The 23,565-nt window shown below is 44.1% G+C and overlaps 6 protein-coding genes and 1 long non-coding RNA gene across 10 annotated transcripts; 5 read left to right on the top strand and 2 right to left on the bottom strand.

Annotated features, from left to right (window-relative positions):
* The first annotated feature begins 3,533 nt into the window (after positions 1-3,533).
* Positions 3,534-6,547, top strand: Six4 (homeobox protein six4). The gene is made up of 4 exons (XM_017242656.3): positions 3,534-3,702; positions 4,511-4,905; positions 4,994-5,511; positions 6,275-6,547. The coding sequence occupies exons 1-4, from the start codon at positions 3,543-3,545 to the stop codon at positions 6,378-6,380; spliced, it is 1,179 nt and encodes a 392-aa protein (XP_017098145.2). The 5' UTR covers positions 3,534-3,542; the 3' UTR covers positions 6,381-6,547.
* Positions 6,548-7,087: 540 nt separating this feature from the next.
* On the top strand, positions 7,088-9,266 carry LOC108126370 (trafficking protein particle complex subunit 12). The gene is made up of 4 exons (XM_017242922.3): positions 7,088-7,452; positions 7,518-8,102; positions 8,154-8,329; positions 8,389-9,266. The coding sequence occupies exons 1-4, from the start codon at positions 7,129-7,131 to the stop codon at positions 8,768-8,770; spliced, it is 1,467 nt and encodes a 488-aa protein (XP_017098411.2). The 5' UTR covers positions 7,088-7,128; the 3' UTR covers positions 8,771-9,266.
* On the top strand, positions 8,906-14,542 carry Pcif1 (Phosphorylated CTD-interacting factor 1). 3 transcript variants are annotated; one of them, XM_017242921.3, is made up of 5 exons: positions 8,906-9,046; positions 10,375-12,204; positions 12,268-12,393; positions 12,452-12,580; positions 12,637-14,542. In XM_017242921.3, exons 2-5 carry the CDS (start codon positions 10,388-10,390, stop codon positions 13,307-13,309), a joined length of 2,745 nt encoding a protein of 914 aa, XP_017098410.2. In that variant the 5' UTR covers positions 8,906-9,046; positions 10,375-10,387; the 3' UTR covers positions 13,310-14,542. The 3 variants fall into 3 exon arrangements, with proteins under 3 accessions (XP_017098410.2, XP_017098409.2, XP_070136042.1); XM_017242920.3 differs by having other exon boundaries at positions 12,452-12,586; XM_070279941.1 differs by having other exon boundaries at positions 8,910-9,046; positions 10,380-12,204; positions 12,452-12,586.
* Positions 14,396-15,837, bottom strand: Pex14 (peroxin 14). The gene is made up of 3 exons (XM_017242923.3): positions 15,627-15,837; positions 15,250-15,564; positions 14,396-15,042 (listed from the first exon to the last, which is right to left on the bottom strand). Exons 1-3 carry the CDS (start codon positions 15,732-15,734, stop codon positions 14,614-14,616), a joined length of 852 nt encoding a protein of 283 aa, XP_017098412.2. The 5' UTR covers positions 15,735-15,837; the 3' UTR covers positions 14,396-14,613.
* A 390-nt stretch (positions 15,838-16,227) lies between these two features.
* LOC108126250 (uncharacterized) lies at positions 16,228-16,526 on the top strand. Its single transcript, XR_001773360.3, has 2 exons — positions 16,228-16,284; positions 16,340-16,526. It is a non-coding gene; the product is annotated as an uncharacterized lncRNA (long non-coding RNA).
* A 231-nt stretch (positions 16,527-16,757) lies between these two features.
* On the top strand, positions 16,758-18,129 carry Pex16 (peroxin 16). Its single transcript, XM_017242898.3, has 2 exons — positions 16,758-16,969; positions 17,030-18,129. The coding sequence occupies exons 1-2, from the start codon at positions 16,858-16,860 to the stop codon at positions 17,935-17,937; spliced, it is 1,020 nt and encodes a 339-aa protein (XP_017098387.2). The 5' UTR covers positions 16,758-16,857; the 3' UTR covers positions 17,938-18,129.
* Positions 18,130-18,222: 93 nt separating this feature from the next.
* On the bottom strand, positions 18,223-23,528 carry Pitslre (cyclin dependent kinase 11B pitslre). 2 transcript variants are annotated; one of them, XM_043210297.2, is made up of 4 exons: positions 23,108-23,528; positions 22,136-22,511; positions 18,961-21,169; positions 18,223-18,901 (listed from the first exon to the last, which is right to left on the bottom strand). In XM_043210297.2, the coding sequence occupies exons 2-4, from the start codon at positions 22,174-22,176 to the stop codon at positions 18,368-18,370; spliced, it is 2,784 nt and encodes a 927-aa protein (XP_043066232.1). In that variant the 5' UTR covers positions 22,177-22,511; positions 23,108-23,528; the 3' UTR covers positions 18,223-18,367. The 2 variants fall into 2 exon arrangements, with proteins under 2 accessions (XP_043066232.1, XP_017098384.2); XM_017242895.3 differs by lacking the exon at positions 22,136-22,511 and having other exon boundaries at positions 23,108-23,527.
* Positions 23,529-23,565: the final 37 nt, after the last annotated feature.

Here is a 23,565-nt window from a genome sequence, read left to right as displayed (position 1 = left end):
AAACATAAACAGAACAATCAATTATCATATTCAAATCTATTGCAGGTAGGAGTATGTATATATAAAAATAGCTGAGAATATCTATTAAGTGGAAAGATAACCGGGATTCGCATTATTTATCGGTTGAGTGGAGAAAGGAGACACCGGCGAAGCTTTCATTAATGAGAATAATGAGGTTGTTGCCAACTAAGGATCGTCTTACAGAGCACCCCTTTAGGAACTCTGATTTCGGATTTCTGAATGGGGGGAACCAGACACATAGAAGTGTTCAGGCCGCCCAATTAGCCGTGGAAATTCTCAGCATATGTTTAAAATTAATGAAGACAAAATACGGAAAATACAAGAGCATTGATTGATTTGTGTTGCTAGGATGGGGAATGTTTTCTTTTTGGGGAAATTATTAGTCAGTTTTTGAGATCTAGTTCTATTAATTGGATTTTATTTTATATTTCTACAATAAAATATCTGAACGTAATACCAACAAATAGTTCTTTACTTTTCAACGAAAGGTGCGAAAATCATTTTCCATCGCCAGACAAAGACCTCCTCCTACACATAATCCCTAGGTTTGCCCATTATTGTGTGATCGACAGGAGGATAAGGGAATCCTCCTCATGAATGGGAGCAGACGGAATAATAAGGACAAGGTGACACCTTACAAAACGTTTTGTTGGGATCGGTAATTTCGGGATTACAGCTGTTAAGCTGTTTTCTGGGCTGCTCTATTTTATGCTCGGGAACGGGAACTGGGAATTTGGGGATTAACCTGCCAGGTTTATACTCTTACTGGCAGAACGTAGAGTCCTGTCTGGGTTGTGCGAGAAGTTAAGCAATTTGTTGAATGTTGACAACCAGGACAATGGAGTACAATGGAAAACTATTGAAAAGCGATGGGCTGGTCGGCCACAAATGATTATGCAAGAAGTTACAAGTAAATAGACAATTTGAGAACTTGTCTCAGGTTTATTCCTTGGGTCAGATGGAAAATTGAGTAATAGTTAGGAGATTATCCGTAAAGTGTTTGCAATTTCTTAGTATTTTCGATAGAATTATAATGCTAGTTATGCAAGAAGTTGGGAAATGTACGGAAATTTGAGAGAAGCTACTTAAAAAGGATGACCAAGGAAGTACTTATAGACCATACAGGATGTCTGGATTAAAACATGTACGAAGAAAATAAAAAAAATATGATTAGAAAGATTATTTTAAAATAAAACTCTACTTGTGGAAATGCAAATTGCATTCACTCGCTTGCATTATTCAAGAAACAGACACCAGACGACTACCAGAAGGCAAAAATCTGCTTAGATCGGCTAAACACGATAGTGTGGGAACCAAAAGACGCATTTGCACCGAGCTGTAAAAAATAAATAACAAAACATAAAGCTTCGCTCGATTCAGCCTGACAGCTCGCTAAGTCCTGACACGTGATTTTAATAATGGAATTAGTCCGGCTGGGATTTCAATCCTTTCACTGCGGTCAATTATAGGGCACACCTCGCCGACAGGGGGTTGCCAGGATACCATCAGGGGTGAGGGAAATCACAGAAAAGCTGAATTAAATATTTAATTAGGAATTTTAAGTATGAATATTTATAAAATATTTTAAAACAATATTATAACCTAAAATACATATCATAAGCATTTTAACAAAATAATCTATCTCTTAGATATTTTTTTAAAATAAAATTTATAGTCCTTAAATATTTAGAATAAAAAAATTACACATTTTAAATAAATTATAGTTCAATAAAATGTTCTACAACTCCAGCTTTAATTTAATCTTTTTTATAAACGATTTTATAACTTAGTTTCAGAATCTAAGCAAGTCAATTTTTCACTAAAGTTATTTCTTTAGTGTATATTTTATTAATCAACTAAACATTAAAAAAACATATTACTTAATAAACGAAAAAGACTAAAAACTACACATTTTGTGTCTTAAATAGTTTCCAGCTTAAACAAAATGAGTATAAAAAGTCAGATTTTGCTGCAATTTGATGCTCGACTGAGGCTGGGTTTGGGAAAATTCTTCCTTTGACTGAGAAATGCTGCTGCTGCTGCTCATCTAATGGGATCAAATTTCAATTACAAAACTCTCCTCGGCAACTGCATTCAACTCGAAATGGTGTGATGAAATAAAATGAAATAAAAGTGACATGACAAAGGTGACAATCCCACAAAAAGGCCAAACAATTGCGTTGCCCCCAGGAACAGGAACAGAAACAGGAGCACTCCTCGGATTTTGTTTGTTGTTGAAGGGAATTCATTAAGCATCAAATTGGGAGGGTTGATGATTTCGTCACACAGCTAAATCCCCTCTACACGGTCCCAAAAGAACCCAGATTTGTCACAGACATCATCGTCACCCCGGGCATTATTACAGTTTTATATCCTTTCACTGGTAATCGGTAAAGGTGTGTGAAGGAAAGAGATAATATTGGGTCACAGGTGTTATGAGGTCTTATAGAGTTTAAATTTATTGAGTTAAAGTAGGTATACAAAATAACAGGTATTTTATTTTATTAATTTTATACCATAATCTATAAAACTATTTCATTTTATTGTTCGTTTTAAACTAATTAATTTAATAAATAAATTCAAAAACAAACCAGTAAGATATACATTCAAATCTTAGGTCTTCTGGTGTCTGAAGTAATAAGAGCCTTTAAAAGCCAACAGAAAATGTTGACTTTCAACAGTGCTAGCAAAAAAAACATAACAAAGTCACAGAAATTCGATGTAAATTCCCAGAACCCAGTATATATGTACGGGCATTCATTAGATACCCCCAAAAGCTAATAAGGTCATGATGTTTCCAAATCCAAGACTCTGCTCTGCCCTTAGATAATAAATAAAAAAAAAACAAAAATTTAGCCCATCTCGAAGAGATAATGAACACAAAATGGCTGACAAGTGAACACGCCCACCAAACAAAGGACGAAACGGAAACGGAACTACCCCTAAGTAGCCCGGATGGCTGGCAACCAGTTAACGGTGTCTGTCCCACTGTGCCACGCGTTCCGCAGGCGAACGAGAACACAGCGGAATGGAACCAGGCACAGCCTTGGGAATGCAGCTCATTGTTCAATGATTTTCAATTTTTAGCCACCTTCCGCTTGCAGTTGAGTTTGAAGAGCGGTCGCGTCAAGACGCCAAGGCGAGAGACGTTCTACAATTAATTAAAAAAAAAATAAAGGCTACTGGTGTTGAATAAAGTTTTGAAAAAATATATAAAATATCAAGCAAAAAGTGAATATCTAAGAGATAAAAAAATAAAAAGCTAATCGATTTTATAAACAAAAGAGCCAATGCAAATTCAAGTGTAATTATAAACATAAAAAGTTTTGAAAGTGAATCTAAGAGGTTTTAAAAAATTAATCATCAAATATAGTAATTAAATAAAGCACAAATTGCTATATTGAATCTAAAATGATCTATTAAGTTTCAAAAATATATCTATCGGAATTGGTAGCAATAAAACTTCCATATCAAGTGATAAATTAAAACAAAATAAATCAAAATTTGAACAAAACTGAAAAATGTTTGAAAAAAACATGGACACCAACAATCTGTCCGTCTCGATCAATGGAGATCTGGACTCTACGAGTTCCGGCGGCACCTCCTCGGACCACTCGGCCGCCCAGCAGGATAATCTCAGTTCGCCGATGGCCTACGGCTCGCTCTTCCTGCCAAATGCTGGTTAGTTATCCACATCCACCATCCATTTTTGTGGAAATATCCACATGCATATCCTATATCCAGATTCAAACTAGGTCTAGCCTTATCGGGGAAGAGAGGCTAGCGACAAGACAATATATTTATATCAAGTTACGGGACAGAGGCGTCATTGAGGCGCTGCATAAACAATTAAAGCCTGGGATTATTAAATTCTGCTGAGAATGTCACATTTTTGAGGACTGCATGTACATATAGAGTGCATGTTGGAGTTTTATGCAATTTTTGGAGAATATTTATTTGATTTTTATTATGGACCAATCACAGAGTTTTAATTTTCTTCATCAAATTACACCTATTCTTGTTAGAAATAAATATTTATTTAAATTTTTTTAAAAAGTAAATACTCCTCAAGTTAGGGCACTCAGAATTCGAAGCCTATTTTGGCAATGGTAAGCAATGCACATCAAATGCACTGTGTTTTATAATATTTACATATCCAAAGCTGCATCAATACGTATGAATATTTATTTATTTATACATACATATATGGTAGCATATCGCATTTATAAGCATGATGTCTCTTTCGGGCCTCAATATGATCCACAGTCCCCGTCTGAGGTGTCGAAAGACGACGATCGCTTCGGTCATTTCGGCAAGTCGATTAGTCACATTCTGCTCAGCGGGGCTTCGAGGGGAAGTTTGGGGGCTTTTCCATTGACCACCGAAGTAGCACGTGAGAAAGAACGAAAATAATGCAGAGTATCAGATGAAAATATTATATGAATTAAGAAAACAAATAGTCCGAATATAAGCAATACCTTTCTTTCAGGATATCGTGGCAACTTGTCTTGCAAAACTGTGCTGCAATTAGACAAATTCCCCTACGAGGGAGCGGAAAAGGATCACCTGTTGGAGCGACGATTCCAGGATATCACCAACGACTATGACAAGTCTCCCCCGCCCACAGCCTCCACCACACCCACCCACTATCCCAGCCTGAACAGCATCATATTCGAGAATGGCAATGCCGGAAATCTGGGGGATCTTAATGGGAATACAAAGACGGACTCCATGTGCGGAGGCTTGCAGAGGAACGGCAGTGGCCTGGGTGGGACATCCAGTACTGGGGGACACCTTATATCCAATCTCACGGCAGCCCACAACATGTCCGCCGTAGGCAGTTTTCCCATCGATGCGAAAATGTTGCAATTTTCAACGGATCAGGTAGGAAAATCATTAAAATTAGACATCATTTATAAGATATATAAAACAGGCATTATAATACTAACTTTAATGAAAACTACCTCCACAGATCCAATGCATGTGTGAGGCCCTTCAACAGAAGGGGGACATTGAAAAGCTGACTACCTTTCTGTGCAGCCTGCCGCCCAGCGAATTCTTCAAGACCAACGAGAGTGTCCTCCGGGCCAGAGCCATGGTGGCCTACAACCTGGGCCAGTTCCACGAGCTATACAACCTCCTGGAGACGCACTGTTTCTCCATCAAATACCACGTGGATCTGCAGAATCTGTGGTTCAAGGCCCACTACAAGGAGGCGGAAAAGGTACGCGGACGGCCCCTCGGAGCCGTGGACAAATACCGGCTGAGGAAAAAGTATCCTTTGCCCAAAACCATCTGGGATGGTGAGGAGACAGTCTACTGTTTCAAGGAAAAGTCCCGGAACGCCCTCAAGGACTGTTACCTCACCAATCGATACCCCACTCCCGACGAGAAGAAGACGCTGGCCAAGAAGACGGGTCTTACGTTGACACAGGTCTCCAACTGGTTTAAGAACCGTCGCCAAAGGGATCGTACGCCACAGCAGAGACCGTAAGTTTATGATTATTTTTTCCTAAACCGAAGAAGAGGCCTTACTCTAATATTTTTTACGAAGTATCTCAAATAATATTTGTATTTGTTTGTTCCCCGAACTCAGTGGACTTTAAACTCCATTTGGTCCAAAGGCAAAAAAGAGAACCTAAAACCCGACAGGCACATTTCCATTTCCGCATAACTCGTAAAACAATTCATTCAACACTTGAGCACTACGCCCGCCCTAGAACATAACTTCGGAATACGAAATCCGAACGAATATAATCAATTGTTTTGGAATTGGCATTAAAAATCGTTTGTAAGTGACCGTAAAGCACTTGTGCGTCCAGTCGGCCCACTTGAGCGTGTTTTATGTCCAATTTCGACCGGCTCCTTGCCCGGTCCTATGCATATTTATAGAGCCAAGGGACTCGGGACGTGCCCGGCTCCTAACGCAGCGCATGCGTGTAGCATGTGCCGCTCCATCCCGCCTCTACAATGCCCTGCTCCGCCCTCCAAGCCTCTCCACGGGCGTCAAATTGCAGCACACACAAGTGGACTAAATGTGTTGTTTTTGTTGAAACCTATAGGGTAAAAAATGTACAACTCGAAAACAAATTATTCAGATAAGAAAATGGAGTTTAGTTTTTTATTGCACAAGTTTTTATGATTTTTTTTTAGATATTCCTAAGAACATTTGTTTATTATTCAAACATAACATTTAATTAGGATTTTTCATTATTTAATTTATAGTATTGACATTTTTTTTATTTCATTCCAGTGATATTATGTCAGTCCTGCCCGTAGGCCAACTGGACGGCAATGGCTTCCCGCGCATGTTCAATGCCCCAAGCTATTATCCCGAAACGATTTTCAACGGGCAATAAACCGCGATCCATGCGATGCTGGTTTTTCGTGTAAATAATGCGTGTTTATGTTAGGAGTGAAAGAAATAATATGGAAAATTGGTCATCAAATGGCACATATTCGTTAGCTTTAGAATAAACTAATTTTTGCTTTATGTATTGTACAATAATAATAATTAAATAAATAAATATAGTAAACATAGTTCAATAAATTCCAAATCTATACTTTAACAACTTTTAATGGGTATTATTCTGAATTTTATTTCAGTTCTTTTTAATTCCTGAATAGGTGCCTGAAATAATCTTTGGGTAATTAAATATAAATAATAAAATTGGGTACCCTGAATTTAAATAGTAGGCTAAAATGGATAATTTAAGTCTTGGAACTTATATGAAGGATTGTACCCAGAGAATATGGGATATTATTAGTTTGGAGATTCTTTTTAGTTCAAGGAAGTATTCTACAAAGAAAAGATACGATTAAGAAAAGATTCTTATCCCTGAATGACTTATAAAATAAAGCTTTCCATAAACATTATCGTTTACTGGACAAATTCGATATTAAAATGCATCCTTTACCAGCTTTTTTACGCGCCACTATTCAACTTGATAACATTCGAGACGGGGAAGAAACGATGAATAAAACCGATAGCACTCTTCTTAAGTGTAATCGACAGCTCCTGTTACAGTTATCGATGTTTCTAATTATTGGCGATAAAGGGGTTGATAAAGGGTCACACTATTTTTAGCACCAAAAGTAAAACAAGAAATGTCAAATAAAAATAAATCTAATCTCAGCGAGTACTTTGCTAACGATCCGCCTAGTTTTTTTGATGAGCTGACTAACAAACCAAAGTCGAAGGAGGCACCGGCAGACAGCAGTTCGACTGGCAGTTCCAACAGCGCCAGCAGCAACATGATGTCCAACACATTCTCCGGATTTTTCCACCCACCTGAATATGTGGAGACTCCTGAGGTGGACACGGCGGATTTCATCAAAGTCAGCGACGAAGTGCGAAACTTGTGGGAGTTGCCGACGGAAAATGAGGCGGGAAAACTCATAATGCCGGGTATACACCTACAAAACGATTTGGTAGCAAATACAATGGTTATTCCACAAAAAATGGATTCTTTTTAACCAATTGTTCCTCATTTTAGCCTGATCCCATAGTTGTTGCGGTGACTCAGCACCTGGGAGACTCTGAGTTGGCTTACCGCAAGATACTCCTCGTTGATGACGTTACTCAGGATGAACGCGGCCTAAGAACCTTGATCCAGGCGGGTTGCTATCGCACGGCTGTGAACTTGACTGGCCGCTTGCTGACCATTTATGGCCAAGGATACGGAAGAGCTGGTCAGCCGGCCAAGCACTCTCCTCACTCCCTGCAGCTGTGGTTCACCCGCCTCGCTCTCTTGGCCAAACTGGGAGAGTTTGAACTGCTAAACACCGAGGCCGAACCCTTTGGACAACTCAACAGCCCAGACGTTTTCTACGACTTCTATCCGGAAATGTATAACGGCAAGAGTGGGTCTATTGCCTGCTTTTCGTTCCGACTTTTGCTTGCGGAGCTGCCCATTTACATGGGTAAGCCCCACATAGCGTTGGACAGACTTTCGGAACTGCACGTGACCAGCAGGGAAATCAAAGAGCACTACATCCAGCAGCGAAACAAGACGGCGGAGGAGTTTTGGCAAAGACGGTGTGAACGAGTATTACATTCGATCATTAATTGTGGATTAATGGTAAGGGATGTTGAAATAACATCGATTGCTTTATTGAACCATGAATTTTAGATGAAAAAATTCAGTATGATTGACGACATAATGGAGGGCACCCTTCTTAAACGTTCCAACCTGAGCAAGGAGAACCAGAGGGCATTGTACTCCGCCTGGGGACGAATTTATCTTCAAATCGGTGATATTTTCGGAGCCGAACAGAAGTTTGCAGTCTCGAGGAGGTTACGAGAAATGTAAGTGTATATTTTATGGTCATAAAAAGTTTACAAAATACCATTCTTATTCCAACCAGCAACACCACTCCCGACCTTAGAGACCTGGTGGACAAAGGTCTAATAGCAGTGGCTAAAAACGATTTTCCCGAGGCGTATGTGATATTCCAAAAAGCGCTTCACCTGGATTCCGGCAACACAATGATCCTGAACAACATGGGAGTGTGTCTGTTGTACGCCGGGAAGCTGAAGGACGCAATAAATCTTTACGAACGCGCCATCAACCTGAACCCACAAAAATACCTAAACGAAAGCTTGCTGGTCAACCTTTACACCCTCTACGAACTGGAATCGAACAATTCGAAAGCGAAAAAATTCAACTTGTTGCGCCTTATCAATAGGTTCAAGCCAGATCTCAATATTAGCATAGAAATTTGCCTTAAGCTGCAAGCTATGAGTTAAAAATAAATAGTTACATTCCAAAACACCCCCGAAACCATCGATAACGCTCACTGATAGCAGCCCTGACAGGCTACCTATCGATACACCCCTGCGCAAAGAGAATCGCGAGGAAGGCCATCTCTAATCGACTGCCCCGTTTCGTCGCTGAAAAAGAATTTCAGAAGAATTTATTTACAAATTTCTGTAGAAAATCGCGGGAATTCGTGCGCTTAGAGCACGCCTAAATGTTTGCAAACACATAGCGTGTGTTTATCTGAATAGGATAGTTGAAAATAGGTGAGTTTTGTGGCGTTTTAAAGATATATGGCCACACGATGATGCCAGGCATAGCAGGCGTATATAAAATGGAAAATATTGATGTGCCGTGCCTACAAAAAGAAAGTGTAGAGAAATTTTCGTTGCACTCAGAATGTTGTTTATTCTCCCCGTAACTCTGATCTAATGCGAATGCTCCCTGGCAAATAGTTCTAAATTAAACGATACTCGCAAAACTTAATTGATTATGGTTTTTTCTTTAATTTAAGCGAATTTGTTTATACAGAAATGTGTGTGCTGAAAAAAAGCGCGCCATTATTTTAGTGCTATGACGTAGCCATCAGCCAACGGGGGCCACGAAACCAAGTGCTATTTTTTTCCGCAATTGTTTATAGCGTGCATAATGCATACTGCACTCTCGAAGAGTGCCAAGTGTATGCCTGTGAATCAGTGTGTTCGAGTGCAGCAAATAATTTTGTATATTTTCCATTCGCCTGTGGCGGTGTAGGTACACGCTCGTCAAAACATATACACATAACCCAGCGAAGGCGAGGCAAAGGAGACGTCGGAAAATCTCTATTCTTTTGCAATTTGTTTTGATTTCTCATTCGTTCGAGAGAGCTGTTGTCATTTGTTACGCTCTCCTCTCTTGCGCTCTTTTTTTTTTTCGTATTCGGCCATGCGCCAAAGTTTGTTTTTGTTTCAAAGCGGGGGGGGGTGGGGTTGGACCGTTGGAATGATTTCATCCCAATCCCTAAAATTATCCTAAAATTCCTTTGGACATTCCGTCCAAATCTTGAACTCTGATTTCCCCGCTGACCCCACGATCCACACGCATCACGTCGTGCGCGCCCCCGATCTCGCTTCGCTGAGTGTCGTTTTCGACTGTTTCGACTATAACGCCAGTTATAGCTCTCCGGTGGTGGTTTCTTCGATTTCATTATCTGCTGTTGGCAGAGCGCTGTTGGCTTTTTTCTGGCTAAATTATGAATCATTTAAAAGCAAACATTTTTGTGCAATAATAAGCTGAGAAAGAAAATGTATTTGTTCTCTAAAGTTTATTTAAAATTTAATTTAGATTTAATTTTAAAAAGTAAAGTCTCAATAAAAATCAAAGCTTTATTTGAAGTTTTATGTTGTGTAAATAGTTGTGCAATATCCTAAGATTATCATCTCTGAACTTTAATATATTATAAAAAGATTTAAATTTAAATAAGCCTAGAAGCCATCTCTGTTAAAATGAGTACACATCTTCGCTCCGCCTTCACTCTCTCTCTCTCTCTCAATCTCTGCCCGACTTACTCTCTCACTTTTGTAAACATTTGTTATTGTTTACCTCTTTCTGGCAGATTAGCACACGGAATGGCGGCCAACAACAATAGCAACCTGCACAACCTGTCGGGGGCAGGGGGCCTGGCCAGTTCTGTGATTGCGTCGACGGGCACCCCGGGAGTGGGATCCTCGCCAGCTGTGGCCAGCACCTCCTCCTCGGCGTCGCAGAGTGCCTGGGATCAGTTGACGGCAAGTAGCTCCAATAACATTGCGCCCTCACCGACGGCAGGAGCTCCCACGGTCACCGGACCCATAATGTCGGACACTCCGGGACCTGGGGCGGGAAGTTCGCCGGTGGCAAGCTGCTCCTCCCCCTCGACACCCACAAAAACACATGCTCCTTCTCCGCTGGAGACCATGGCACACACTCCACAAGGACCACCTACCCTAGGGCCCGGCGGATATGGTGAGGAGCTCACTGCGGAGCTGGTGAATCAGGGATGGCGCAAGTTCTGGTCTAAGCGAGAGAATCGTCCCTACTACTGGAACAAAGTTACCGGAGAATCCCTGTGGGAGATGCCCGGCACCAGGCCATTCGATCCGCTCACCGATCCGCTGGGCATTTGTCATGCCGGTGGTTCCACGCCCGTGACCCCGAATATGCACCAACAGCAGCAGCAACACCATCATCTGAAGCGGAGACCCTCGGACGACATGCACATCCATTCGAATCATCAGCATCATGTCGGCGGCGGGCCCCCAATGAAGAAATTTGTGTTGGCCGGTCCCTGGGACTTGGAGGTGTGCACCAATGCGGTAATTGTGGAGCGACCTCCAACTCTTCTCCCGCAGCCGCATCCGGAGATTGAGGCTCTGCGGGCGGCGTTCAGCATGAAGCTGTTGAAAACCTACGAGGACCTTTGCATGCGAAGGGAGAACATCAAAGCGCCGAGGGATTCTTTCAATCGTTGGCTAATGGAGCGCAAGGTTATCGACACTGGATGCGATCCGCTGTTGCCCAGCAGTTGCCTGCCCGAGATATCCAGCTCCATGTACCGGGAAATCATGTCCGATATTCCGATCAAAATTGTTAAACCGAAGTTCACGGGGGATGCCCGGAAGCAGCTCTCCCGCTACGCAGAGGCAGCTAAGCAGATTATCGAATCCCGTTCGGCGCCAGCCGAGTCCAAAAAGGTGGTCAAGTGGAACGTGGAGGACACCTTCCAATGGCTGAGGCGGACAGTGGGCGCCAGCTACGAGGATTTCCAGGATCGCCTGGCCCACTTGAAGCGCCAATGTGAGCCGCATCTGGTGGAAACGGTCAAGAGCTCGGTAGAGACTCTCTGCGTCAAGATCTACCACCACTCGGCGGACCATGCCCGGAAGATTCGCGAGCGTCATCTACAGCTGCTGAAGGAGCATGGTATACCGGAACCGACACCTCCGCCGCCGCCTCCTCACCTCAAGAAAGTGTGGTGCTATCCCATCCAGTTTGCCGTTCCATCGCCGAGAATGCCAGCGATCGAGTATCTGCAGGATCGCGACCATATGATCATCAAATACACTCCCGCCACCATAAACCAGCCGGATGCGCAGTACATCAACCTCACCTATCTGCAAAAGCTGGAGCAGCTCTATCGCCATAACTGTTTCGACGACAAAAAGTTCGACCTGTTCATCGGACGCGTGTGGTGTCTGCTGAAGAGGTACCAAACCTTCCTGGGCAATGCCCTCAACTCATCACAGGAGGCGGAGCTTACCCAGGCCGCGTTGCCGGTTCCAGTGTTTGAGTGCCTGCACCGCCACTTTGGAGTGAGCTTCGAGTGCTTCGCCTCGCCGTTCAACTCCTATTTCCGGCAGTACTGCTCAGCTTTTGCCGACACGGATGCCTACTTTGGATCCAGAGGGTAAGGATTACACAAAATGTCTATCTAACAACTTTAAACTGATACACTTGCTCTTAATTATAGACCCTTCTTGGATTTCAAGCCCGTTTCGGGATCGTTCCAAGTGAATCCTCCCCATTGCGAGGAGTTGATAGAGGCCTCCTTGATGCACATCGACAAGCTGCTTACCGACACAATGGAGCCCTTAAGGTAAGGACCTAAGGTTAATCACAAACAAGACAAAAATAATATTTGATTCCATCAATAGCTTCATTGTATTTCTACCGGAGTGGAAGAGTATATCCAAGCTGGATGACAGCATGTACAAGCGACGGTCCATGGTGGTTCTGGGAATGGCTCACGAATACAGGCACGGCTACCAGCACATGATGCAAAAGTATATGTGATTATCTTAAAGCCACCATAAACATGATTCTAATACAGTCTTTGCAGGTCCGACGTGCTGGTGAAGTGCATGCAGGGCACCCAAGTGGTGTGGCTGCAGAACAGCGCTGGCTACGCCCGCTGGGGACCCAACGAGATCCGAGTGGAGGCGCTGCGCGAGGCATTTCGCCCGCAACGAGACAGGGAGCGTGAGCGGGCCGCAGCGGTTGCCCAGTCATCAGGAGTGAATCCCAGCCAGCAATCGCCGTTGACAGCCACGCCACCTTCCACATCGTCCACTTCGGTACTGGGAACGCCGACGACGAACAGTGGCATCAATAGCAACAGCTCATCGTCAGCTGTTACAACTAGCACGAGCAGTAGCCCGTCACCGTCGACCAGTTCCCCGCTGTCGCCCCACACGCCCACCGGAAATCCGCCACCACAGTTCCCGATGACCATCAGCAACACTTCAAGTAGCAGCAATCTGGTGGCCGCCTCGCCCACAATGAGTGTTCAGAGCGACTGCTCCTCGCCGTCGTCCTCCACAATGTCCCTGTCGCCGGCGCCGGCCTCTGGCGGTTATCCGGATGGTGGGTCATCGGCCACGTCGGCGGCGGTGAGTATAACGGCCACGGCGAGCACATCGGCAGCGTCCGGAGCTGGGTCAGCATTCGGCCAAGCGACTAGCATTAGCAGCACAGCCTCTTCGCAGGCACAGGTCATTAATTCAGCCGTCTAAAATGAATCCCCTGAAGGGATTCCGCAATCCATAGAGGAGTCTATTTTTTACCATGTTTCGGGCCTGGTGCCACTGTTGTGTTTCCTTCTATTAGCATAAATTAGGGATACATAATTAGGCACCTAATTATTTTTTTAAAATCCGGTTCATCAGATTGCAACCTGCAAGTTTTTAAAAGCTCCATAACATGGAAGACAACGCAATATTTTCTTTATACATATTTTTTTCCAAGGCTTTAGTTTTTAAATTTACACATTTCTTGGCCATTGGCTGCTGGTATTGCCCCGTTCGCAAGTTAAAATTAATTGTAAATATGTTGTATTTAATTTGAAATAGTTGATAGTGTCGGCGTGGCCGTAGATTATCTTATGTAACCGAGATGCCCAATAAAGAGGGGCCGAGCTACCCAGCAAAAGACTTAGTATGCATACTCAGTGTGGGTAGTGTGTTGGTTCTCTATCCTTGTTTTAGGTTCACAATGGTTTTCCATTCGAAAAAAAAAAATAAATAAATATACAAATAAATAAATGAAAATTAAAATAAAACCCTTTCGAAAACGAACTATATGCCCTTAACAATCTTTTGTGAGACTATTAACGTACTAGGATACAATTACTTTTAAAGAATTATGGAACGCGATTAACTAAATAATACACTATCGCCTGTACAAATCAATAAAAACAATACCTAAAGTAAGTAGAGAAGTTAAAACTAAGAGATATAATACGGATTGCGCAGAGAACCAAATTTGTAATTAATACAATACCATTACTACGCACCGCACAACAAACAATTAATTAAACCCGAAAGATAGTCCGGATGAGTTACCAATTCGAAACTCCTCTGGGCAGATTCTTCAACCAAAACTAATGGGAATTTAGCCAATTTATAGAAAGTAGCACTCGGCAACATTTTTAGAAACCAATTAACATTTAAGCCTTAAATAATAAACTAAAACAATATGCCACCACCCACAATCCACACCCCACACCAACCCACACCCCATATGTATCCGACTAAAGTGAAAAAAAGATAACACAAAAGCATTTTTGCGCTTAATCGAACAGTTTCTTTAATTCAAACCTGTTATTATGTAAACTTTTTTATTATTATTATATTATATAGACATCGTATCGCATAAGAGTGTATATGTGAATGTGTGTATGTAATTTTGGATATGGATTAGCTGTTGACTATAAAGAAAACTTAAATGCTATAAACGCAAAGCAAAAACCAAGTCTCAAAGGCATTCAGGGGAAAATCAATTTACAAACGATCCTATAGCTCAACGTCCGCCTATTACATTACATGATCTCCAGGCTGGAGTCACTGTTTTTGGTCACCACCTCGGTCTCCGACGAGCCAGATCCGGAGCCGGCATCGTCGCCCTTCTCATTGTCGTCTGACTGGCTGTGACGGTGTCGGTGGTGGGGAGAGCCCGCCAGCTGCCAGGCGGGAATGGATGGCACTGACAGAGGGGCCACCGGGCCGGCAAACTGTTTTCTGTTCAGAAGGAGACCCTTGATGGCATCGAGGTCACTGCGGAAGTTGTTGAATTCCCGGTTCAGGTGCTGGGCCTGATCCCGCTGCTGACTAGAGATCAGATCCTTGACTGCAGAGATCTCTTTGTTGAGCTCGCTGGTCCGTGTTTCCACTTTCCGGTCTATATCGTCCAGCGCCTCGTCCACGGGCTTCTTCTTCGGCTTGCCAAATAGGTAGGGAGCAATGTATTTCTGAAAATAAATTCGTGAGTCACAAATTAAATCAAAACAAAGGTGATCATTAGGAAATCTTTGTTTCATTTCGAGAAGGTACAAAATTAGCCATACTTTCATGGCCACAAGCAGTTATTCTGGGTTTAGATTGGAACTCCAATTAAGCAACACCAATTTATGAGAAGAACTGATCTTTGGACTCCTCATTGATGCTGAAACACTCACCTTCCAGAAGAGGTAGACGGCGTACACCACTCCACTGAGTAATGCCGCTGAGTGGATCAGTTCCCGGATCCGCACGAAGGCGGATGGCTGGGGCTGCAGCGCCTGGAGCTGAGACCCTATGCTTATGACAGTGTTGGGATTGGAGTTGATATTCGGATTAAAGTTATTGGGATCCTGGGTGAAGACGCCGGCCCGCTCGCAGGCCAGCTGGATCTCGTGGGCAGTCAGACCTTTGGACCGCAGGAACTGCTGCTTCTGGATAAGGGTAGTGTGGCGCACTTTGGTGTTCTGTAGAAAGCTAACTGCAGTCGTTATCTGCGTTTAAAGTGGATTAGAGATTAGACAAACTCGCGGGGGTTACATCAACAGAGCCTTACCAAAGACTCGCGGGGCAGTTGGTCCTCGCCCGTCTCGAAATCGTTCTGCAAAGACGTGCTTGACATGATGGCCGTGGTGTCCCCAGTGTCCGTGTTGTTTCCGGACATTTTTATATCGACTCTTAATTCAATTTTGTCAGTAAAATCCGAACGGAACGACCCCAGAGTCAGTCGCACTTCGCTCGCTAATCACAAACACAACAACAAAGGTGTGCGGGAGGTAACAAATACCCTAACGCGTCAGGTATCAGTGCAGATGAAAATAAATTGGATATTTACAATTAAAGCCAATTAAGTCATTAGGAATAAAGAATAATTATTATTTATGAGTTCTACAAACAAATTTTAAAATTAATTCAAAGTTTTAAATATTATTATACTTTAGTAATACAAAAAATAAACATGGTAATTGTCCATCTCTAGAAAAATTTTGTTGTTTGTTTACATCTTGTTTTTGTAATTATTTTTGGCGGAATTTACAAAAAAATGTCCACTATTTTGGATTGGGAAAATAAAGATCTGCTTAATGCAGACTTTGTTAAAAATATTCGTTCAGAATTGAAAAAAATTCAGGACGCCTATGAAGATTGGGTGGCCGAGTACCCAAAACTGGCAGGTGATTTTAAGATCTTGAAGTGGGTGACCCTTTATTTCTCAGGTAACAGAATGGAATTAAAATTGTAATTTGCAATAAAATATCTTGCTTGTTTTAGGTAACGTCTCTTCCGTGGCTTTTATAGCGATGGTTTCGAAAAATTTGATCATTAACTACAATCAAAGGATCATCACTCGCAGGAATGAATCGAACCGAAGGATATCAAAACTTTAGGCTTTAATTTTATGTAAACTTTTAGCTAGAAGTTAGAAAACTTCAATAAATGTGTGATATTTTTCAATAAATTATTTTTCTTTTGTGGGGGAAGTCCCAAAAACTACCTTAAGTTCTAGAGAGTTGCAGCGATTATTTAATATAAAAAAAATATTATTTATGGATCTTTAACATTTTATTTAACTTCTGGAGAACTCCCCAAATCGAAGTCTTAAAAAATATTATTTTTAATATTTCCGAAACAAAAATATCGGTTAAAAATAAAAAACCCTCGCTATTAAAAATCCCCTAACGCGTTTTGAACTCCAGAGCTGCAGCATTTGATTTACCTTCAGCCGCACATTCTGTATTTATTAGATTCGATCACCGAACATCAGACATTTTACGAAACCTTTCTACGAAATGGACTCCCTGAAGGGCTTGCTGAAGGCTTACGAGGCTTGGGTGGCCAAGAACCCGGACGTGGTGGGCGACTTCGAAACCACTGCCAAGTGGGTCTCCTACTTCATAGCAGGTAGGATTCATAAATTATGAGAGATAAGCTTAGGTGATGCAACTTTTGGTCGGTTTTCAGGACGGATATCCAGCTCGAATGTGGTCAGCGAGCTGGTCTACACCCTCTCCAACATGCTGGTGTTCTACAACGACCGGATCATCGAGAGGGCGCGCCATGCCAAGGAGAACTCGGCGGTGCGAATGCAGTCGAAACTTTGCTACCGTCTAAAGGTCATGTTGACGACGCTCGAGTACAGTGAGGTGTTCATCGAGATATCGGCGCGCCGGGTGCTCGGTCAGACGGGCAAATGGCTGGTGATAGCGCTGATCCAGGCCGTCAAGGCGGCCGGCCGTTTGTTTATCTTGAAGCACTCCACAGCGGATATAATCACCTCACCTCCGATTGCCTCTCTTAATCGCCGAGCCCTTAACAAGAAATCGAAAGAGGAGGCGGCGCCCAGCGAAGTTATTCCCCAATCTCAGCACTCCATAACCTTTCAGCTGAAGCGCTCCGGTCGCCTGATCCGCAAAGTGGAAGGTGCTCCGCCGCTGCAGTATCGCGATTTTAAGCTCCACGTGGAAAACAATGAGGCGGTGAAGACGCAGATTCCCCGGGAACTGGTCCAAGCTGAGTACCTGTACATTTCAAAGCCGCTCATTCACTTGGCCGCCATGGGCTTGTTTGGCCGACGCAGTTGGAAGCAGTACATCGTGGCGCTCTCCGTGGATCTGTATAGCATTCACCTGTACCGCCAGCACCGTGACCTAATGTCCAAGCAACAGAAGCTGGAGCTAAGCAGGCGCTGCATCAACATTCTGTACTTCTTGGTCCGGTCTCCGTTTTACGACAGCTTCACCAAGTCGCGATTGGAGAGGATAATTGACTTTTTGGGCAACACCATTCCCATTACGAAGGTGGTGGCCGGACCCCTGAAGGACTACATTCCAACGTGGCAAAGCACTTACTTCTATCTGTGGTCAACCTAGAGACCTCAACGTGGCAGAAAGTATTTCCATAGGTTAAGTTTTAAAGTTACAGGATGGGGTCTAGGGTGGGCTACACTGTCGATACTGAACAAGCATGGGGATTCATCCATTTACGATTCTAGGAACATCACACACCTCTTGAGAAACGAAATATTTTTTATACAAATGTTGAATAAAAGTCCTTTTAGCCAATGAACCATAAATATTTTAAATAGTTACTTATTTAAAACGAATGCCTAATTTGTTAGCCCATCCCACTTGGTTTTCGAATCCAAAAACATTGCGTTTGTATGGCTTTTAAAATTATATATGGAACAATATTTATACACATACAATTAAACGAAATTTTTTACTTACATCTCTAACTATACATAACACTTATTCTTAATCGTAATTGGCTAAAAACACACAGTCCCAGCCCGGACTCGAATCAGAACTTCAGGCTGAATCCCGGTCCCATGGCCAGTTGACGCTGGGTGAGACCAGCGTTGAGTACGAATCCCGTGCTGGCCGACGAGGCCCCAGCACCGTGGCTCTTCTTGTTCCCTGTAATGATGCCAGAGGATAGCTTGTTGCCCGGCCCCGTGACGATGGGCTCATCCCGGCCCAGCTGCTTGAATTGCGAACCACCCGACGGCGGCTTGGGCGAGGAGGCCTGCGCCTTGCGAACGCCCAGCTCACTCTTCGCCGGCCAGGTGGGGAACATAGACGGATCGATGGGCAGGGGCAGCTCCTTGAAGTAGGTGTGCTTCAGGGCTGCGTCGGCCGTCAGTCTTTGTTTCGGGTCGTACGTTAGGAGGCCCTGAAGAAGCGACAGGCCCATGTCGGAGGTCTTCTCCTGGAAGTGCTTGCGCAGCTGCGAGACGGGATATTCGGTGAACTGTGAGTTTTGCGACAGCATGTTCTTCACTGCCGGCAGGTCAGTGTAGCCGGGCCAGACCTTCTCGTTGGGAGTGCCAAGTTCCTGCAAAGGTAAGTCGGAGTTAGTATAGGAATTAATATATAATGCTAGCTTATCTTTACCTTAAATATCCGATTTAGTTCATCGATTTCGGTCTTGCCCGGAAACAGGGGCAGCATCTGGAGGAACTCGGCGAAAATGCAGCCCACCGACCACACGTCGATGGGCGTTGAGTAGACCGGCGAGCAGAGGAGTAGCTCCGGGGCACGATACCACAGCGTGACCACCAGCGATGTGTACTTCTTGATCGGCGAGCCATACTCGCGGGCCAATCCAAAGTCGCCCACTTTGAGGATGCCCTTGTGGGACAACAACAGATTGGAGGTCTTCAGGTCGCGATGCAAAATCCAGTTGTCATGGAGATGGGCCACCGCCAGCAAAAGCTGCTGTGTGAGGCACTTAACCTCTCCTGGAAAGAAGCTCTGCTTGCGGTTCTTCATAGTCTCCATGAGCGACTTGAGGTCGTGCTCCACGTAGTCCATAACAATGAAGATTTTGTCCATGTTGGAACCGACTACGATCTCGCGCACAGTAACTATATTCGGATGCTGCCCCTTGAGCAGCGTGTTTATTTCTCTGAGGGATGTGATGGGGAAACCCTCCTTTTCCTTCTCCATTTTCAAGCGTTTCAGAGCCACAATCTCATTGGTCCTCTTATCCTTAGCTCTATAAACGACTCCGTAGGTACCTTCCTCGATGCGATTCAAGCATTGAAACTCCTCCACCGAGCGACAGCCCTGCACTCCGGGGTAGTAGTTCGGGAGCGGCACACCCTTGTCGTCGCAGGGCGGCTGATCCTCGAGAGATTTCTGAGCTCGCTCCTTGAGTTTCTCATCGGGCTTCTCCTCAACCTGCTGAGCCATTCCACGCTCCTCACTGCGGGTGCTGCTGCTGGGAGATCCTGCCCGTTGATCCTCTTCATCATCGTCGAGGCTGCTGCGACTCCTGGAACGAGATCGAGAGCGGCTGCTGCGACTAGACTGGGAGCTGCTCTTGGAACTAACGGACCGAGACCGGGGGCGGTGCTTAGGGGACTTGTACAGTTCGCCAACGCTCAGAGGACTATCGGGCAGGGGCAGATCTTCGTCGTCGTCATCCACGGCTTGAGACTTTGATTTTCTCTTGCTCTTCTTCTTGCTGGCGTAGCTTTCATCGCTGCCCGACTCGCTCTCGCTTTCCGCGCTGTCCTCCTCGCGTTCCTCCTCATTGGAGTCGCTCTCCTCACTTTCCTCGTCATCGTCCCGAATCACCTCCACCTCTTCGCGTCGCTTCTTGTGCTTGATGTCCCGGTCATAGCTGTCCTTTGACTTCCTCTTCACGATATTCAAGCCTGCGGTGACACTGGCAGCTACTGCCGTTGGACTTAGTGCATCGCTGTGTTCGTTCCGCTCACGCAAGAGCTCTCGGCGGGCCTCCAACTCCTCGCGGGCGTTCTGCTTCCGCTGGCGGTTCTCCCGTTCGGCCGCTAGCATCTTTTCCCTCCGTGCCGACTGCTCCGGATCTTCGGTCACCTTCCGGCGGCTGACTTCTGTATCGTCGCGCCACTTCCGATGGGACTTGTGCTGCTGAGGCTGCGACTCTGCCTCGGGGCTGTCAAGCAGCTCGATCACGCGATCGTGGCGGCTCTGCTTGTGGGCTCGAGCACTTCGATCCCGCTCCTTGCGACCCCGTTCCCGGTCTCGCTCCCGCTCTCTATCCCTTTCGCCTCGCTCGTAGTTTTCCTCCGACTCGTAATCCTTGACATAGTTGTGCCGTTTCTTCAGCAGCCTGGAGCGCAGATCCTGCTCGAGGCTTTCGGCATCCTTGCTCTCCACGTATTTACTGCTTCGGCGAGGCGGCTCCTCCATGGGATAGTCCGCGTGCCGACTGGTTGAATGATAGCTAGACGGATAGGAATGATAGTCTCCCCGGGGAGCAGCTCTCGCTCCGCTTAAATGCTGCTGATGATGGTGGTGTTGATGGGCGTAACCGATGGCCGGAAGCGGCTGCTGGGGCGCCGGCTGCGGCTGTTGGTAGTGGTAGGCGTGGCTCAGATGGTGGACACGTTCTCGGTGGTGGTGCTGGTGGTATGGATCCTCCCTGGTCCGATAATCGTAACGATGATCGCGCTCTAGCCCGCCTCCCACATTCTCCCGTTCCTTGTGACGCCGGCGTTCGCGGGAATGTTTCTTCTTCTCTCTCCTGGAACCGGATCCCGATTCCCTGCTCGCTTGCGGTGGTTGTATGTACAGCGCATCGGCGTCCGCTTCGTGCTCCTCATCCTCACCAGCGCTAAAAGTAAGAGAGAAAGTCCAAAATTATGGTGTCATGCTATATGTGGTGTCCCATCTGCTGATGATTCTGGACCGATGCCTGGACCGATGTGGCCGTGACCCTTGACTAGGCGCTGCTCTGACCCTGGTACTTGTTGCATGTTCCGCGTAGCAGGTTGCACATTGCTGCAGTCGTTGTTGCGAGTTACATTTTACACTGACCCCTGGAGCGCCTCGAAGCGGCTTAGTTCCGGCTAGCTCTGGAATTCTTTCAAGATTAAGTACAGAAACATTGGTGCAGTATTTCAACGGAATGGGGTTAAGTGTTTCTTTGAAGCATTCGGATCAGAGCTGCTCGAACGAATAATGAGTATCCGAGCAGCAACGAGTGAGGTAAAGTGGTTCGATTTCTTTGGGTTATAATCTTTGAATTCTGAATCTAAAGTTTTTACAAGAATGGGGATGGTGTGGTACTTTCTAGACTCTATAATTACATTAGTTAGGCATATAATTTTAAAAGAAACTAAAAATGTAGGTGCGTGGCAAAGGAACTTCTCTTTAAATTTAAATATTTTCCAACTTACAAGACTTTCAACATTCATAAATGCAATTTACATTCATCACAGCACTTTAAACTCTCAAGCTTTTACCTTGAAATTGTGGAAAAGACTAGGTACCACCAGCTCCACCAGATGTGGGAAAATCGATCCACTCTAGAGTGCAATCAAAAGAAGTACTCACCTGAATCCCGGATCCAGGGCTAGGGCTAAACTGTTCCGCAGAGCTCGGAGCTCCGAGACTCCCAGGGGCTGTAAAATGCAAACACTTACACGACTGACTGCGCAACCTGCTGGGAATGGGAGCTATCTTTTTGAGAGACAAAGAGACACGAGAAATATTCAGACAGGACTTGGAAAGAGGCATTAGCAAAGATAGTACAATATTGTGTGTGATTGATTGACTTGGTTTACTGTTTACAATTTACCGCCAGCAGCCCATGAGCGAGATCGGTTCGGTTCGGAGCATATATAGTGATCTGATCTCTCAATCCGATTCTCAATTCTCAGTTTCTCGAAACATATTCATAACATTAGTCAGCGGGTCAAGCCAGATTAGCGTCGATGGCTTGAGAAGATTTCGTCCCACCGGCCAGGAGATGGAGATGGAGAGGCTTTCTCCCGTCGCCACTGTAGGTGCACGGTTTTAAACTCGAATTTTGCATATTGATTTCATTTTTTGTTTGGTATTGGTATTTTTTGTTTTTATAATAGCTTTGTTGGTTTTTTATTATGATATTATTATTAGGTATTGTTGTTGGCCATCGCGCGCCTCGGTCATGGGACAAGTACACACTTTTTGGCCTATTTGCAATGAAAAAAGTCAAGTCAATTAAACGGTACAAGAAATTCAATAATTTTAATCGTCAATAATTGGTTTGTTTTTCTATTTATTTACTTTTTTTTTGGTTGTGGTATTTTTTATATATTTTTTGTTATTGTAACATAGAACAAACAAGCACGAAAGGTATGTTGGGATGATATTTTGAGGGGGCGAATGTTCTTTTTTTTTTTGATTTTTTACAAACGCAAATTTTTCGATATTATAGAATTAGCATGTAAAACTCGTTAAAGTCAACGGATAAAGATGGTTGGCGAAAAATTGCTCAGCCGCTCCATACACACTTAAGGTAGCATATTAGTTAAAATAATTAAATATTTAGTTTAAAATAAAATTAAAGGACAATTTAATATTTTTTTTTTTGACGAAACTATAATATTTTAGTTTAATGAAAAAGAAAGCAAAAAACAGCTAAAGAATTTAGCTTCAAAAATCCCGCTAAACTGTCAGCACTTGTGTGTATATGTAAGCCTTCGTGTGTATGCAGCAACAATTTTTCAAGAATCGCATATGAAAAACCCAATCTTGGTTTTCCCAAGACCCCATTTGGAATACACACCTGTGATAATGCCCATCGTTGGGGCTCCGCAGCTGGCCATCCTCGCTGCCAGACGAATTGACCATCTTTGCACGAGGTGTCGCAGGATTCACGCAAATTAAAATGCCAATATGCTTTATGCTGATTCACGTAATTTTCAGCGGTCGTCTGCAGCGTTCGCCTCGCGAAATGCACGCCGCCTTGGGTTCAATCGTCTAGCTGACTAGTGCTTCGCATTTATATATAATTTACTTGGGGTAATCGGTGGTATATCACGCTCTTTAACAAAGTCTGTCTGGCTTTTGTGAAATCTGACAAAAAGGTTCGAAATTCGAAAAGAAAATGGCGTCGCATTGGCTTGGGTCTGCCAACCTGGTTCGAGTTTCTTAACAGCTGATGTATCAGCTGCTGTGATTCGCACACGCTCTTGATTTGACGTAGAGCCGGGCTCGTGAAATTAGAAGAATAATTATACATTT

This window comes from Drosophila bipectinata, chromosome 3L, assembly GCF_030179905.1.
Source record: "Drosophila bipectinata strain 14024-0381.07 chromosome 3L, DbipHiC1v2, whole genome shotgun sequence".
NCBI lineage: Eukaryota > Metazoa > Arthropoda > Insecta > Diptera > Drosophilidae > Drosophila > Drosophila bipectinata.
This window is presented reverse-complemented; position numbering and strand designations above follow the sequence as displayed.